The sequence below is a fragment of the Sinocyclocheilus anshuiensis genome, unplaced genomic scaffold (genome assembly GCF_001515605.1).
Source record: "Sinocyclocheilus anshuiensis isolate Anshui unplaced genomic scaffold, SAMN03320099.WGS_v1.1 scaffold2233, whole genome shotgun sequence".
Lineage (NCBI taxonomy): Eukaryota > Metazoa > Chordata > Actinopteri > Cypriniformes > Cyprinidae > Sinocyclocheilus > Sinocyclocheilus anshuiensis.
The window spans coordinates 245,696-260,116 of NW_015551120.1; the positions used below are offsets into that span (position 1 = coordinate 245,696).

At 40.0% G+C, this 14,421-nt stretch overlaps 1 protein-coding gene across 1 annotated transcript in view; it reads left to right on the top strand.

The window, feature by feature from the left end:
• Positions 1–4,612, top strand: part of LOC107663075 (tensin-like) — a 95,503-nt gene extending 90,891 nt beyond the window's left edge. Inside the window, exons 24-34 of the mRNA XM_016453227.1 lie at positions 1,076–1,719; positions 1,826–1,915; positions 2,103–2,228; positions 2,303–2,398; positions 2,558–2,635; positions 2,752–2,823; positions 2,908–2,937; positions 3,190–3,358; positions 3,471–3,539; positions 3,659–3,688; positions 3,777–4,612. Coding sequence (XP_016308713.1) covers positions 1,076–1,719; positions 1,826–1,915; positions 2,103–2,228; positions 2,303–2,398; positions 2,558–2,635; positions 2,752–2,823; positions 2,908–2,937; positions 3,190–3,358; positions 3,471–3,539; positions 3,659–3,688; positions 3,777–3,918 — 1,546 coding nt within the window. The 3' untranslated portion in view covers positions 3,919–4,612. The remainder of the gene's footprint in view (positions 1–1,075; positions 1,720–1,825; positions 1,916–2,102; positions 2,229–2,302; positions 2,399–2,557; positions 2,636–2,751; positions 2,824–2,907; positions 2,938–3,189; positions 3,359–3,470; positions 3,540–3,658; positions 3,689–3,776) is intronic.
• The last annotated feature ends 9,809 nt before the right edge of the window (positions 4,613–14,421 follow it).

A 14,421-nucleotide genomic window follows, 5' to 3' on the forward strand; every position in this document is an offset into this window, starting at 1 on the left:
GGATCAAACCAGAGGACAATGCTACACCTGCAGCACTCTCAAATAATTTCTCTTTTTCCCACTCCCCCAGCCTGACTGGAAGAGGTGAAGGTACGGGTCTGCTTATCTCTAATGATTGGAAATTTAATCCTTTACCATCTCTGAGTATCAACAGCTCCTTTGAATTACATTCAGCCACTATTACCCACCCTCTTAAAATCCATTTTATAGTTGTTTATCGACCCCCAGCACCACTAGGTAACTTCGTGGAAGAATTAGATGTGCTGCTCTCAAACTTTCCTGAGGATGATACTCCCCTAGTTATGCTTGGAGAATTCAACATCCACCTAGATAAACCTCAGGCTGCAGACTTCCACACTCTGCTTGCCTCTTTTGATCTCAAGCGAGTATTAACTACGGCTACTCACAAATCAGGCAACCAACTGGACCTTATTTACACACGCTTTAATGAGCCGAAAAGAACGCATGTCACACCTCTGTTCATCAATTTGCACTGGCTACCAGTAGCTGCTCGCATTAAATTCAAGGTAGAGACCTGCGCGGGACGGATTTTTCAGTCCACTTTCACTCACTTTCACTGACTTTTTCATTAACTGTTCCCTCCTGGTGGAATGACCTGCCCAAATCAATCCAAGCAGCTGAGTCCTTAACCATCTTCAAGAAATGACTAAAAACACATCTGTTCCTCCTTTATTTGACCCTCTAACTCTAGCACTTTCTATTCTATTTTAATTCTACTTTATCTATATTTATCTTCTTTTTTTTATTTAAAAAAACAAAAAAAAAACACTAGCTTTCTATTTTTTATATTCTATCTACTTGTTTTTCTTTGTGTGTGTGTGTGTATAATATATATATATATATATATATACACACCTTGCTACGTGTACTGCGTTAGGCTAACCGAGACTTGTCATTTCCACTTATATATTGTTGCTCTTTTGTTAGTTTTGACTGCTTTTATTGTCCTCATTTGTAAGTCGCTTTGGATAAAAGTGTCTGCTAAATGACTAAATGTAAATGTAAATGTATATGCTTACACTTTCTCTATTTTATCTGTTGTGCTCTCTAACAGTTTTGGAAGGCAGTCTGCCTTTGCATCATTTCCATCTGAGCCTGTCCGGGCTCCTCTCTTCCCAGACACCTTTACTTACCTTAACCCTGATGAGGCCACAGTTAACATTGTGAGTGTTCATCACATCCCAGGAAGCCTCAACACACTCCACCGTACAGTTGCCACCAATACACCCCCAAGCCCTGCCCTTCACCGTAGGCTTGGTGGTCCAAGTAGCCCTGCTTTGGGGCGACGTCTACCAACAGCCAATGGCGGCAGTGAACCAACCACTCCCAACAGCCCTCTTTTGGGTCGCAGTGGCAAGTTCATCCCGCCAAGCCCTGTGCTAGACCGCCACCACTCACCTGCTCCAGTTGCCTCTAGCCCAGAACACAAAGCCTCACCTAGGGGTCAGGCCACTCCAGATGAGAGACATGGGGCAGAGTCCAGGCAAAGCACCAATTCTTTGGTTCAGCCTGGCCTTGCTACCCCTTTATTTCACCTAGAGCAATCCTGTAGCCCCTCACTGTTCTTGCCCCTGGATGTAACAGCGGGATCCATCGCAGAGAATTCTAAAAGTGTTCCAACAGAGAGCATTGAAAGTAGGAAAGCTCCCACTCCTACGCAAGTACCACCACAAGGAGCTACGATTGCCTCAATATATGGTAAGATAAGAACTGCAGCTAGAAATCTTGAAATCAAATCACTAAATGAAATAGATGTGTGTAATTATTTTATCAACTATTCAGCAAACCATTTGTTCTTTTTCAGCCGATGGACCTCCAGATATTAGAATCAATATCAAATTTGTTCAAGATACATCCAAATTTTGGTACAAACCAGAAATCTCAAGGGAACAAGGTGAGAGATTTGATGCCAGTTTTCACTCTTGCTTTTCTCTGAATCTGTGTAGAGTGGAGCCAAACCCGTCTATCATAGGGCAGGCCATATCAAGACACAATTTTTAACATTAATGTAGTTGCTGTGTTTTGCCTTTGTATGGATGTTTGGATGACTAGTGATACATTTACTCTTTTATGTTTTTTAGCCATCTGTATTCTTAAAGATCGTGAACCAGGAGCATTTGTCATTCGAGACAGTAACTCATTCAGAGGAGCATATGGCTTGGCCATGAAAGTAGCCTCTCCCCCTCCAATGGTGCAGCAGAAGAAAGGTAACTGCATGCAACACGCAAATCATCACTGAACAGAACTTCATCCTCATTTATCTTTTGTTCTTACCTTGAAGTTGGAGACATCACAAATGAGTTGGTACGACACTTCTTGATTGAAACCAGTGCCAAGGGCGTGAGACTTAAGGGTTGCCCAAACGAGCCCTACTTTGGTAAGAATGAATTTCCAGTGGCGATGCTTTTATGATTTTCTGTCTGCTGTGTATTGTACTGACTTAAATTGGTACCTTTTGAATAGTAGTCTGTAGTCTTCCACCCATCAGCTTGTTTGTGTGCTATAACTTGTACTTTGTGTGTGTATGCGTTTACAGGATGTCTTTCTGCTCTCGTTTATCAACACGCCATGACACCTCTGGCTCTTCCATGCAAGCTTATGATCCCTACAAGAGGTGAGAATGATATTATCACCCAGTTCCTGTAGCTCCTGTAATTGACCTCTTGTCAATAGATGGCATTTTTGTTTGTATTCTTTAATCATTGACTGACCTGACCTTTTTGTGAACAGATCCAAATGAAGAGGCCTTGGAGCTAGCTACACCAACAAGTTCAACTATGGATTTATTAAAGCAGGGAGCAGGTGAGTCTCTCTTTCATTTCCCTCATTGCTCTTTGTACATATCATTTGTCTCCTAATTTCTTGTAAATTTTTCTACCACTTCAGGACCTCCTAAACCTACTGAAGATTTTTATGGTAAATATGGCACATCATCTCCTAGCTGGCATTTGTGTCACTGTTTGCATGCTAATTTTATAGTAACTTCTGCCTATGAAAACCAACTACTCTCACCATGTGCACCTGAAACCAGTCCATAAAAGTATCTTTGACCTCAAATAATAGTTATGACATCCTTTTTTCATGTCTTTCCTTTTACATGGTATTGTTTTGGTGTTATTTGAGACAAACAAGTTTCTATTTCACACTTATTTTATCTCTTTCTCCCAGCATGTAATGTTTTGTACATAAACTCTGTGGATATGGAGTCACTGACTGGTCCACAGGCTGTGGCCAAAGCCATCACTGAAACACTTGCTGCCAAATCCTCTCCTACAGCAACCATTGTCCACTTCAAAGTGTCGACACAGGGCATCACACTCACTGACAATCAGAGGAAGTGAGTGGATTTAATATGATTAATGTTTTAATTTTACATAGCCAACTGTTAAGTGTTGTCTTGAATCAATCTTGTGTGACCTTGGAATAACAAAACTTAATTTTCCTTGTAGGATTTTTTTCCGTCGTCATTACCCAGTCAACATGATCACTTACTGCAATTTGGACTCAGAAGACAGAAAGTGAGTATTCTGTATTTTAGTTGGCTTTTCTGCATGGTCCATGTACTACATTTCATCCATTCATAAATATAATTCTGCATTAAATTTAGTATGAGCCTCATATCCCATTGTTTTCACAGGTGGAATAAAGCAGAGGGTGGTGTAGCAAAGTGAGTATACCAATTATCAATGTCAATAATTTTGTTAAACACTCAGAAAAAAATAACTAATAAGACTTTACTCTGGTTTATAATGCAGACTTTTTGGGTTTGTGGCTCGAAAACAAGGAAGCACAACTGATAATGTGAGTCATCTGTTTGCTGAGCTGGAACCAGACCAGCCCGCTTCAACCATTGTCCATTTTGTCTCCAAATTCATGCTGAACACCCAGAAACCTTGAGTGACCACCTAGCAACCATCTTGGTTTCTCCACGTGTCTGAATTTTCTCACCAAAGAGGATTTGGTTATACTTATTTTTCCAGAGTGGATTATTCTTTTTACATACATTATTACTTTCTTTTTTGTTTAATAACTCTGGTGGTTGGGCTCTTACTCTTTCTTCTTTGTGGAGATTTGAAAATTATGCTGTTTTTTTAGGTGAAGATCTTGCTGAAAAAAAAAGCAGATTAAGAATATGTCAGGATTAAAGTACTGTAGTAAGTGTAAATGACCGGGATAAAAGTTGTCCCCCTGGCCTTCTTCATTAGGAGGCAGGATTTTACAATAAAAAATACAAATAATATGCCAACATTGTGATTGAACAACCAAAGGTAGAGTTCAGAAAAAAAAAAAATAATGTCTGAGAATTATTTACTTTTTATTTTATAAAAAAAAAAAAAAGAAAGAAAAAAAAGATAAGATCAGACAAGTCAAAAACTCCAAATTCTTCTTTCTGTGTCCTCCTGTGAAAAGTATGAAGGAGACATTTTGCATGTTTGCTTGCAATAATCACAAGAGTACGTTATTTTCTCTGAATTCAGAGGACTTTAGTTTACTCTGCTGTTACTCAGAAAAGCATTTTGCAGAATTTAGCTTTTCACTTCAAATAACAGACCAAATCTGTTGAAATAAATGAAAAAAAAAAAAAGTGGTCTAAAAAAATGACAGAAAATCACCTTGCCAAATTGATCACCACATGAAGACTTGTTACATTTGCCTGTGGACATGGAACTAGCAACTACACTGCAGTCACTGGAAACTTTACGCTGAAATTCCATATTCATATGGATAGTAAAAAAACACACTGGCTCTACCTACAAATGTCCTATGTGTTGGGTAGTAGATGTTAAGCTTTTACTGAACTGTGCTCAACATCCCATTCACAGCTTTGCCCCAGTCAGTGACAAAAATAAGACAACATTTTGTTGCATACTATTTGAGTGCATGGGTAGGTCCATTTTGTACTTGTCTTTAAAATGTATTATGACAAACCATGACATTTAATTAATATTTATTTTTGTTGCAGTATTACTCATGGGTAACTAATATTTAAAAATAGTCTATACTCTACAGAAAATAAACTTGACTTAAAAGTAAAAAATGAATTATTTTAGCTAAAATGTCAAAATCAGGTTTTGAGAAGCTCTTGATGTAAAATGTATGTTGCAGTTTTTGTCTTTATTTGAATGTGTGTTCACTGTGTCACTGTGTTAGGCGATTTAGAATGAAAAGGCATGAATGTGGAAGAAACTGAAAAAAATATTTTAGATTAAAAAAAAAACAATATATGTATAGAAATTTGCCATGAGTGCTGTAATTATGTGTGTGATTAAAATAGCTCCTGGGTTGATATGGATTATGTTATTGGTCAAAGGGAGGTCAGCTATTTGCTGTTTGCTGTGGACATGTAAAAGAGGCAATGAAACAATATGTTTACCAAAAGTATATAGAATTTCATGTAATGCACTTTCCATCCTGTCAAGGACTAAGTTGTAATAGTAGGTTCATTCTCTGTTCACCGTCATTAAGTGCTTTATAATCATAGATGGGGCAAAAGAGATTGAATATTTAAAAAAAAAAAAAATCTGAAGTAACTGACAGGATGAAAAGTGTTTTATTGTAGATTTCTCTATAACAAGAGGCAATGGTGGTACACTTAAACTCCGAGTTAAGTACGTCATTAGTAGAAATTCAAAGCAGTTCACCTAAAATGTGTTAGCAGTGCAATATTTACTGTCAAGTTTTACTGTTTTTGAAATGTGAATTCTGGAGCTGCAACACGTTCATGGATGAAATGAGAGAAACTGTGGGGTTTACAGTCAATTTTGTCTATTTTCAAATGGTCAAAAAGGAGCAATTTGACAAACCATGTGCAGTTGAAAATTTAAAAAAAATCATAAAGTGAACCATTTGTTAAATGGTGATCATCTTGAAACATATTGAAAGAGATGTTCAGTATCTTGTGCTTAAACTGCTGTCATTTTGTGTTATTACAATAGTAATAATAATTGGTTTGTGGTGCTGTATAAGTTTCTCAGCAGATGGCAGTGTTGTTTCAAATTAAGGACCACATTAAGTGACAAACATCAAAACACAGCTTTAGATTCAGCAAAGGAGAACATATTTTAGTTCCACAGTGTGAAGCCTTAAACAGCACAATCTTTGTAACCACCCTCTAATTTATACTGAACTGTTACACCATAGACTGATTCAACAGGTGACTTAATCAGAGCTTAAACAATGACTTGCCTCAGAGCTTAAACAATGACTTCCCTCCATCATGATGCTGAGTGCAAGGACAGCTATGAGAGTCAGATATGAGTGCTTAGATTCAAGTCAGATAAACAGATTTGTAAGTAGCTCAAACTGAATGCCAAAAATATGACCTCGTGTTTTATTCTTCTTCTTCTTCTTTTTCTCTCAAAATAGATAGATCTCTGCCATACCTGAAAAAAAAATCAGAATTGGCTGACAGTGTAAATTCAATCATCGATATCTAAGCCCCAATTTTACTGACTGGAATTTTCCATGAAAAACATTCCATGGATAACATAATTTTACATATCTGATAATAATGAATATAATTAATTTCTAATTATATATTATTGGGGAATGCAACATGACCTAGTAGAGAGGCAAATAAAATTCAGAATTCACTATATAATTGAATGAGTTGAGAGAGGGTTTACTGATGACAAAGTTCTCCATGCTTCTTCATTCTCCAGCTTGGGTCATTTCTATTTCAGCATGACAAGTGCTCAAAGAAATGTCCATACAGATATGGTTTTCTGAGTCTGGTGTGGAAGATCTTTAATAGCCAAGTATAAACCTGAATCCCATTGTACCTTCAGGATCAACTGGACCTCACTGATGTTCTTTTGTCCGAATGAGAGTATATATCCAATTTCCATCATCTACTCCAGGGGTTCTCAAACCTCCCCATGAAGTACCCCCAGCACTGCACGTTTTGTATGTCTCCCTATATCTTACACACCCACTTCAGGTCTTGCAGTCTCCACTAATGAGCTGATGAGTTGAATCAGGTGTGATAGATGAGGGAGACATACAAAATGTGCAGGGCAGGGGGTACTCCAGGACAGGTCTGAGAACCACTGATCTACTCTAATGGTAAGCCTTTCCAGAATTAATTAACTGCAGCCAGCTGTTAAAGCATAAAAGAGAGTAAATAAAAAATACATGGTTTATTTGCCTTCCTTTTGAGATTAAATGTTCAACAAGACACATAAGGCAAATACTGTTTGATAATGGTAGTCCTATGTGATTTAGTATTGATCATCTTGTTAAAGTGTGTTGGGAATTGTTTGCGTTCCTAATTTACAGGGCATATTGATCTATTATTGTATAATTTCAATGGCATTCATATTTTATTTTTTATTATATTTTATTTAAAAATTGTATTTGTTAAATTTCAAGTAAATATGATGTTATATTGACATTTTCTGTCAGGAGCATGCCTTTTGTTATAATTTACAGAGGCTATTTTTAAATCATAATTGACAGGTCATATTAATTTACATAATTTTGGTAGGTGTTTATCAGTTAGGATACTCCTGGGGGGGGATACACTGAAAAACTCTTGCTCGACATTTGAAACACATGTTGTCATTCAGAAGTTCTTTCCACAAAATTGTTTTTGTCCTGTAAATCTTTTTATATTCGGACAAAACTTTAGCACATAACTTGTCCCACACCATAGACCCATGAATGAGGTGTCAAATCATGGCAGCTTATTGAGGAGGGGTGTGCTATGACATTTTTAAATCATCAGGTGCAATTCTGCTGAAAAAATCCCATAGATTTAACAAGAAAATCTCATGTGAGATCTCATCTCTGCATCAGAATGTTATAGAGATTTGAGGGTGGGCACATTTGACTCTTTCAAACAAGCAGCCAATATGAAGTGCCATACCAACTTCCTTGTTGTGCCTTAGGAACCAATTACAGCACACTAGCAAGAACTTCCATTGAAAAAGGGTAAGAGAATATCTCAGGATCAGAACATCATAGAGACAAGGGAGTGGGATATTTTTGACAAGGGGGTGGTATGTTTGAGTGGCATGTAGCCTGAAAAATATCCAGCCATGCCCTAGCAACCATAGAATAAAATTAACTCTCCATATCTCAGCACTAGTACATCACAGAGACCTGACTGCATCCTGACTGCAAGCATCCTGTCTATTAGTGTCACCCTGGTAACTGTCTAGTCACACCGTATCAACCATATGGAAGCATAAATAAGTCATATTTCATCAGTGGAACAACCAGTGGGAAACCATTTATTAAAGGGGTCATATGATGCGATTTCAATTTTTCCTTTCACTTTGAAGTGTTACAAGCTCTTGGTGCATAAAGAAGATCTGTAAAGTTGCAAAGACTAAAGTTTCAAAAAATACAGCCGTCGATCGGCTTTCACTGTGGACAAAGCGGAGTCCAGCCTGGGGTCGTCACATGTGGTTGCCGCAAGCCCGCCAGCCGCGCCGTTATCAGGCCAGCCGGCCTCACTCTAGCACGGCCTCCGCTCACTCTAACCCACCGGCCGTTCCTCACTCTAGGCCGCCTCTCACTCAGGCCAGCCGCCGCTCACTCAAGCCTGCCGTGTGTGACGCTGTGTTTCGTTGTGAAAGCGAAACTACTTTGTTTGGCCTTCCAAAAGAGGACACGAAATGCAGACATGGTTTTATGTTTAAAACGACAGTATAAATCATTATAATCCGTAATTATGTCCCCACTGGATTATAATTGGTTTTAATTATAACCCACTGGATTATAATGGGTTTTAATGTTTTTGTCTCATCGCTCCGGCCGGGACAAGGTATCACAATATGGTAAGGGGTGTAACATTTCCGTCACACGCTTGAGGTATTCGGCCAATCACAACGCACTGGATAACACACTGGATAGCTGACCAATCACAGCATACCTCGCTTATCAGCTTTGTAAAAATTGACACGTTTCAGAAAGGTGGGGCATAGAGGAGAAACAATAATGTACAGTATGTGGAAAAAAATGTGTTTTTTGAACCTTAAACCGCATAAACACATTTCATTACACCGAATACACAAAATAATGTTATTTTTAGCAACATCATATGACCCCTTTAAAGGTGACCTATTATGCCCCTTTTTACAAGATGTAAAATAAGTCTCTGAAGTTTTAGCTCAAAATACTCCACAGATCATTTTTTATAGCTTGTTGAAATTGCCACTTTTAGAGCCAAAACGCGCCGTTTTTGTGTTTGCCCCTTTAAATGCGAATGAGAAGAAGAGGGCGGAGCTTCAAGATCTCATGCCCCGGTATACCAATGCTGGCCTTTGCAAATAAACATTCTACTATTAGTACAAGCCTGTCATCTTTACTGAAAATGTGCTCAATTTAAAAGTCAGTCATCTGATTGTACTGTGCATAATAAATGCGTGTTTAAGAATTACACAGACGAGGAGCACGGCGTGCTGTCACAAACTTTATAAGATCCACTTGTGATTATGAGCTCGACAAAAGCAGTCGACTTCACATTGCTTTTACATGCAATTTTTAACTACCACATTCCTTATAATAATTCTGGTAGAACATGAAGGCAGCATCAATGAAAATAAGCAGAGACAATGGTATCTTTAGCTTTAGCTAATTGATTCCTCTTTTAGAAGCAACTTTTGCACAACTCCAGTGCTGAACTGACCCTCATTTGTGAGGCAGTCCGGCATTAAATGATTGGCACAAACATATAGGACTTTAGCGTTTTTTTCCGGGACATTTCCTTCGAAAATGAAATGTAACCACTGTGTCCTCAGCGGCTCAGATGGAGGGAATCTATGGCGACTCCTATGGTCGTTGGTTCATCCCAAAACACAACACTTGTAAATGCCTCTTTGGCTCTGACATTGTATCTCCAGCAGCTACAGCAAAAAACAGTAATGGCGGACTGCTGCATCTCACTCAGGGCGGTGTCTATGCTAATAGGGCAGAGATCGTCACAAATGGGCGGGACTTTTTCCCTACCATGCCATGAACGTAGGGAGAAATCTTGAATCGTTCATTTGGAGAGACTGTTTATGATTTATTGGGATTATAACAAAAATAAGTGAGTGGATTTTTACCCTTATAGGTTGGTTGTTTTCTCACAGTGCAGCCACACAGCTGTGTTCAAACACCTTATAAAAGTGATTTTTGCATAATAGGTCACCTTTAAATATGTGCCTTTCAATAGAATGTGGCATAATCACATCATCATAGCATCATCTAAAATTAAGACTTAATATAAGATTTAAAAAAATCTAGAAAAAGTCATTATACATACTAAGTACATTACTACATCATTTATTCTACCTTTGAGTAAATCAATTAAGAAATCACTTTCCTTAATGAAATCTGTCATTCTGCCATTTTCATCTATTTAAAATTAGTTAGTATAGTGTATGTATATATATATATATATATATATATAATTTTTTTTTTTTTTTTTACCACTATTAGACACACATAGTATATGAGACCACACTACTTCAGACCCTACCCAGATTTATGGAATGCATGTGGAGAGGGAATCGGAAATGGTACAGATGCTCCTAAATATTACAGTCATGTTCTATTTGTTCTGCATCTTACTGTACAACCATTCTCTTATTATGAGCACTGGAGGGGAAGAAAGAAAGAAAAGAAGAAAGAAAGAAAGAAAGAAAGAAAGAAAGATTAAATCTGGGTTGCTGCGAACAAAGCACGAATTGACGGTTTAGTATTGAATTAGTTTGTGGTTTCATCATGTTATCTTTAAAAATAACATTTTTGGGGTAATGACTATAATCGTAGGTCATATTTGTGTTCAGTTCAATTTATTTAGCGCTTTTTATAATATACATATCCCAAAACAGCTTTACAGAAGAAAAAGGAAAATAAAGATGATAAAGGAAAAGAACATACAGTAGTCAACACTGCAGGCTTTAGGACCCAGGTATATAAATTCATCTCTTTGAATCATTCATAAGAACACCTCTACTGTCAAGTCCGTCTAGGCTGAATTAATATCAAGTGCAATTCTGATAGTGGAACTCCCCTAGGACAGTCAAGTGATGCGCTTGCATTCTTTTTGTCTAACAATGTTTTCAGTGTTTTTTGGGCATGCATTACTTCTCAACTGATGTTGTTTTTAAAATCTTATATAGGCCTACCTTTAATTTTAGAGAAGTTGTTGAAGAATTAGAAACGCGTGATAAAGATGCAATCTCTTTGGTTTATATTGGGATTATCGCTTTACCTGGTACTTATGGAGAAGGTATAGCGGAAGCTCAGCAAGCAGGTAACAAAATCGCCTGTTCTTCTTGTAGAAATATTGCTGTCACATCCGGGACAAAAAGGCAAACAGACAGGTTAACGTAAGTCAGAGAGTTTATTACAAGGAACGTAGGAGTAGCTTCCAACAGAAAAGAGTCAAACGTAGGAATTAATGGAAGCATAGAACACAGTCTTATCTGGGGTCGGCACTTTGGTCCTCCGGCTGAGAACTGAGGAATCCGAAGCTTGGCAGGCAGATCGGGAGGCAAGGAACCCATTCAGAGAAGCTTGTAACCTTGAGACCAGCCGATGAGTGACTGAGGTGAGTGTGTATTTGACTGGTGTGGTAAGTGGGTGCAGGTGTCCGTGATCAGTAATCAGGTGATTGTGAGCGGGTGTAGGAGGCTGATTCGGCTGGTGAAGGTGTTTCCGTGACATTAACCCCCCCCACGGGCATCTCCCGACGCCCGAGAGCGACAGCGAGGACGACCGCGGCCCCTGGGAGAGGGACAGTCAGGATGAGCCTGGTGGAAGTCGTTGAAGAGGGACGGGTCCAGTATGTCCTCTCTGTCTGCCCATGATCTCTCCTCAGGACCGTACCCCTCCCAGTCTATGAGGTATTGAAGCCGGCCGCCTCGCCGCCGGGATTCGAGGATCTCCTTGACTCGGTAGATGGTCTCGTCGGAGACGACCTCGGGCGGAGGGGGGGGTACCTCGTGTTCTGTGGAGGGAGGGAGAAGAGGATTAGTGAAGGGTTTAAGCAAGGACACGTGAAAGGTGGGTGAGATCCGGTAATGGGCAGGCAGGTGTAACTGGTACGTGACTTCGTTGATGCGCCTTGCTACGGGGAAAGGACCTATGTACCGGGAACTCAGCTTCCTGCTGGGACGCCGGAGGCGGATGTCCTGGGTGGATAACCAGACTTGGTCCCCTGGTTGATAGATGGGATTGTCGGACCGACGAGTGTCCGCATGGGCCTGGTGCCTCCGGACGGCCCGCTGGAGATGGATATGCACTGAGTCCCATACCCTCTCGCTCTCACGGAACCAGTGATCTACCGCTGGGACTTCCGAGTGTTCCTCGGTCCAAGGAAACAGGAAACGGCTGGTAACCTAGCACACATTGAAATGGGGTGAGTCCGGTGGTTTCCTGGCGCAGGGAATTCTGGGCGTACTCGGCCCAGGGTAGATACTGGCTCCAGCTTTCCTGATGTTCATGGCAGTAGGCCCGGAGATACCATCCGATCTCCTGGATCTTCCGTTCGGTCTGGCCGTTGGTCTGCGGGTGGTATCCAGAGGACAAACTGACCGATGCTCCCAGGAGGCGGAAAAACCCTCGCCAGACCCTGGAGATGAACTGAGGGCATCTGTCTGAAACAATGTCTTCTGGGAGACCAAAGTTCCGGAATACGTGCTGGAAGAGGGCTTCGGCGGTTTCTAGGGTGGTAGGTAATCCACGCAGGGGAATTAATTTGCAGGATTTGGAGAACCGGTCGACGACTACTAGGATGGTCGTGAATCCGTTTGAGGGAGGTAAGTCAGTGGCAAAGTCCACACCCAGGTGGGACCAGGGCCGGCGAGGGATGGGTAGCGGAACCAGTTTCCCTTCGGGCAGACGACGTGGCGTGGTGGAGATGGCACAGACCGAACATCCCTTGATATACCGGGCGACATCTCGGGCCATGTGGGGCCACCAGTAGCGGTTCTGGAGGAGCGAGAGGGTTCGGCGGCTGCCTGGGTGCCCCGATCCCGGAGAGGTGTGAACGGAGTCCAGAAGGGTTATACGCAGGGTGGATGGGACATAGTTCTTCCCCTGTGGACCTCCCGGTGGAGCGGGTTCGGTGAGAGTGGTGGCACTCTCGCTCCGGAGTCAACGAGGATTTTGACTGGAAAGTATTGGGTGTGATAAATTAGAAGAGCATTTATATGAGGCATGCAAGACACATCAGGAGTGATCTGGATAGTACTCACCGCTGGGCGTGGTGGACGAATGGGACAGGTGCGGGAATCCGAGGCTTGGCAGGCAGATCGGGAGGCAAGGAACACATTCAGAGAAGCTTGTAACCTTGAGACCAGCCAACGAGTGACTGAGGTGAGTGTGTATTTGACTGGTGTGGTAAGTGGGTGCAGGTGTCCGTGATCAGTAATCAGGTGATTGTGAGCGGGTGTAGGAGGATGATTCGGCTGGTGAGGCAGGTGTTTCCGTGACACATAGCAGTCGGAATTTACCCTTTTTTTTTTTTAGAAATAGCCTTTGTGCACAGCCAGCCTTGTACTCTTCTAGGCTAAAAAAAATTTGCCATTATTTTTGCAGAAAGATTAAAAAAATGCTTAGAACAAATTATACGTAGATGATTGCCAATCAGGATTCATTAAGGGCAGACATATAAGTAATAATATTCGTTTGGTCCTAGATTTAATTGATTATAATGAGTATATTGATAGTGAAAGTTTTATATTTTTTGTAGATTTTTATAAAGCATTTGACACCGTTAACCACAAATTTATGTTTGAGATTTTGGATTTTTTTGGCTTTGGTGATTTCTTTAAAAGGGCCATTTATACTTTATATAATGGGTGTAATAGCTCAGTAAAACTTGCAAATGGCACTACCCCCAGATTTCTCTTAGAAAGAGGCATAAGGCAGGGATGCCCAATATCTCCTTTTTTATTTTTACTTGTAACCCAGACAATGACTCTTTACATTAACAAATATAATTTTCACGGAATCAGGATTTTAGAAAGAGAAATAAAATGCTGTCAATTAGCAGATGATACAACAATATTTGTTAGAGATTCATTAGAAATTAAAAATGTGATTGATTGTTTGAATGACTTTTCATTGGTTTCAGGGTTAAAATTAAATTTAAACAAATGTGAGTTGTTCCCTCTGAAAAATTGTGAACTTCTTGATATTAATGGCATCCCTGTAAAGAATGTTGTTACCTATTTAGGAATCAAAATATGTAAAGATGAAAAGGGAAGGGGACAGCTTAATTTTCAACCTGTGGTTCAAAAAGTTAAAAATAGATTTAATTTATGGTTAATGAGAGACCTGTCAATGAACGTTAGAATTATTTTATCAAAAACTGAATGTTTATCTCATCTGCTCTATCCTGCTATTTCACTAGAAGTCCCTAATAACATCATTAAAGAAGTAGATAAAAATCTTTACGAT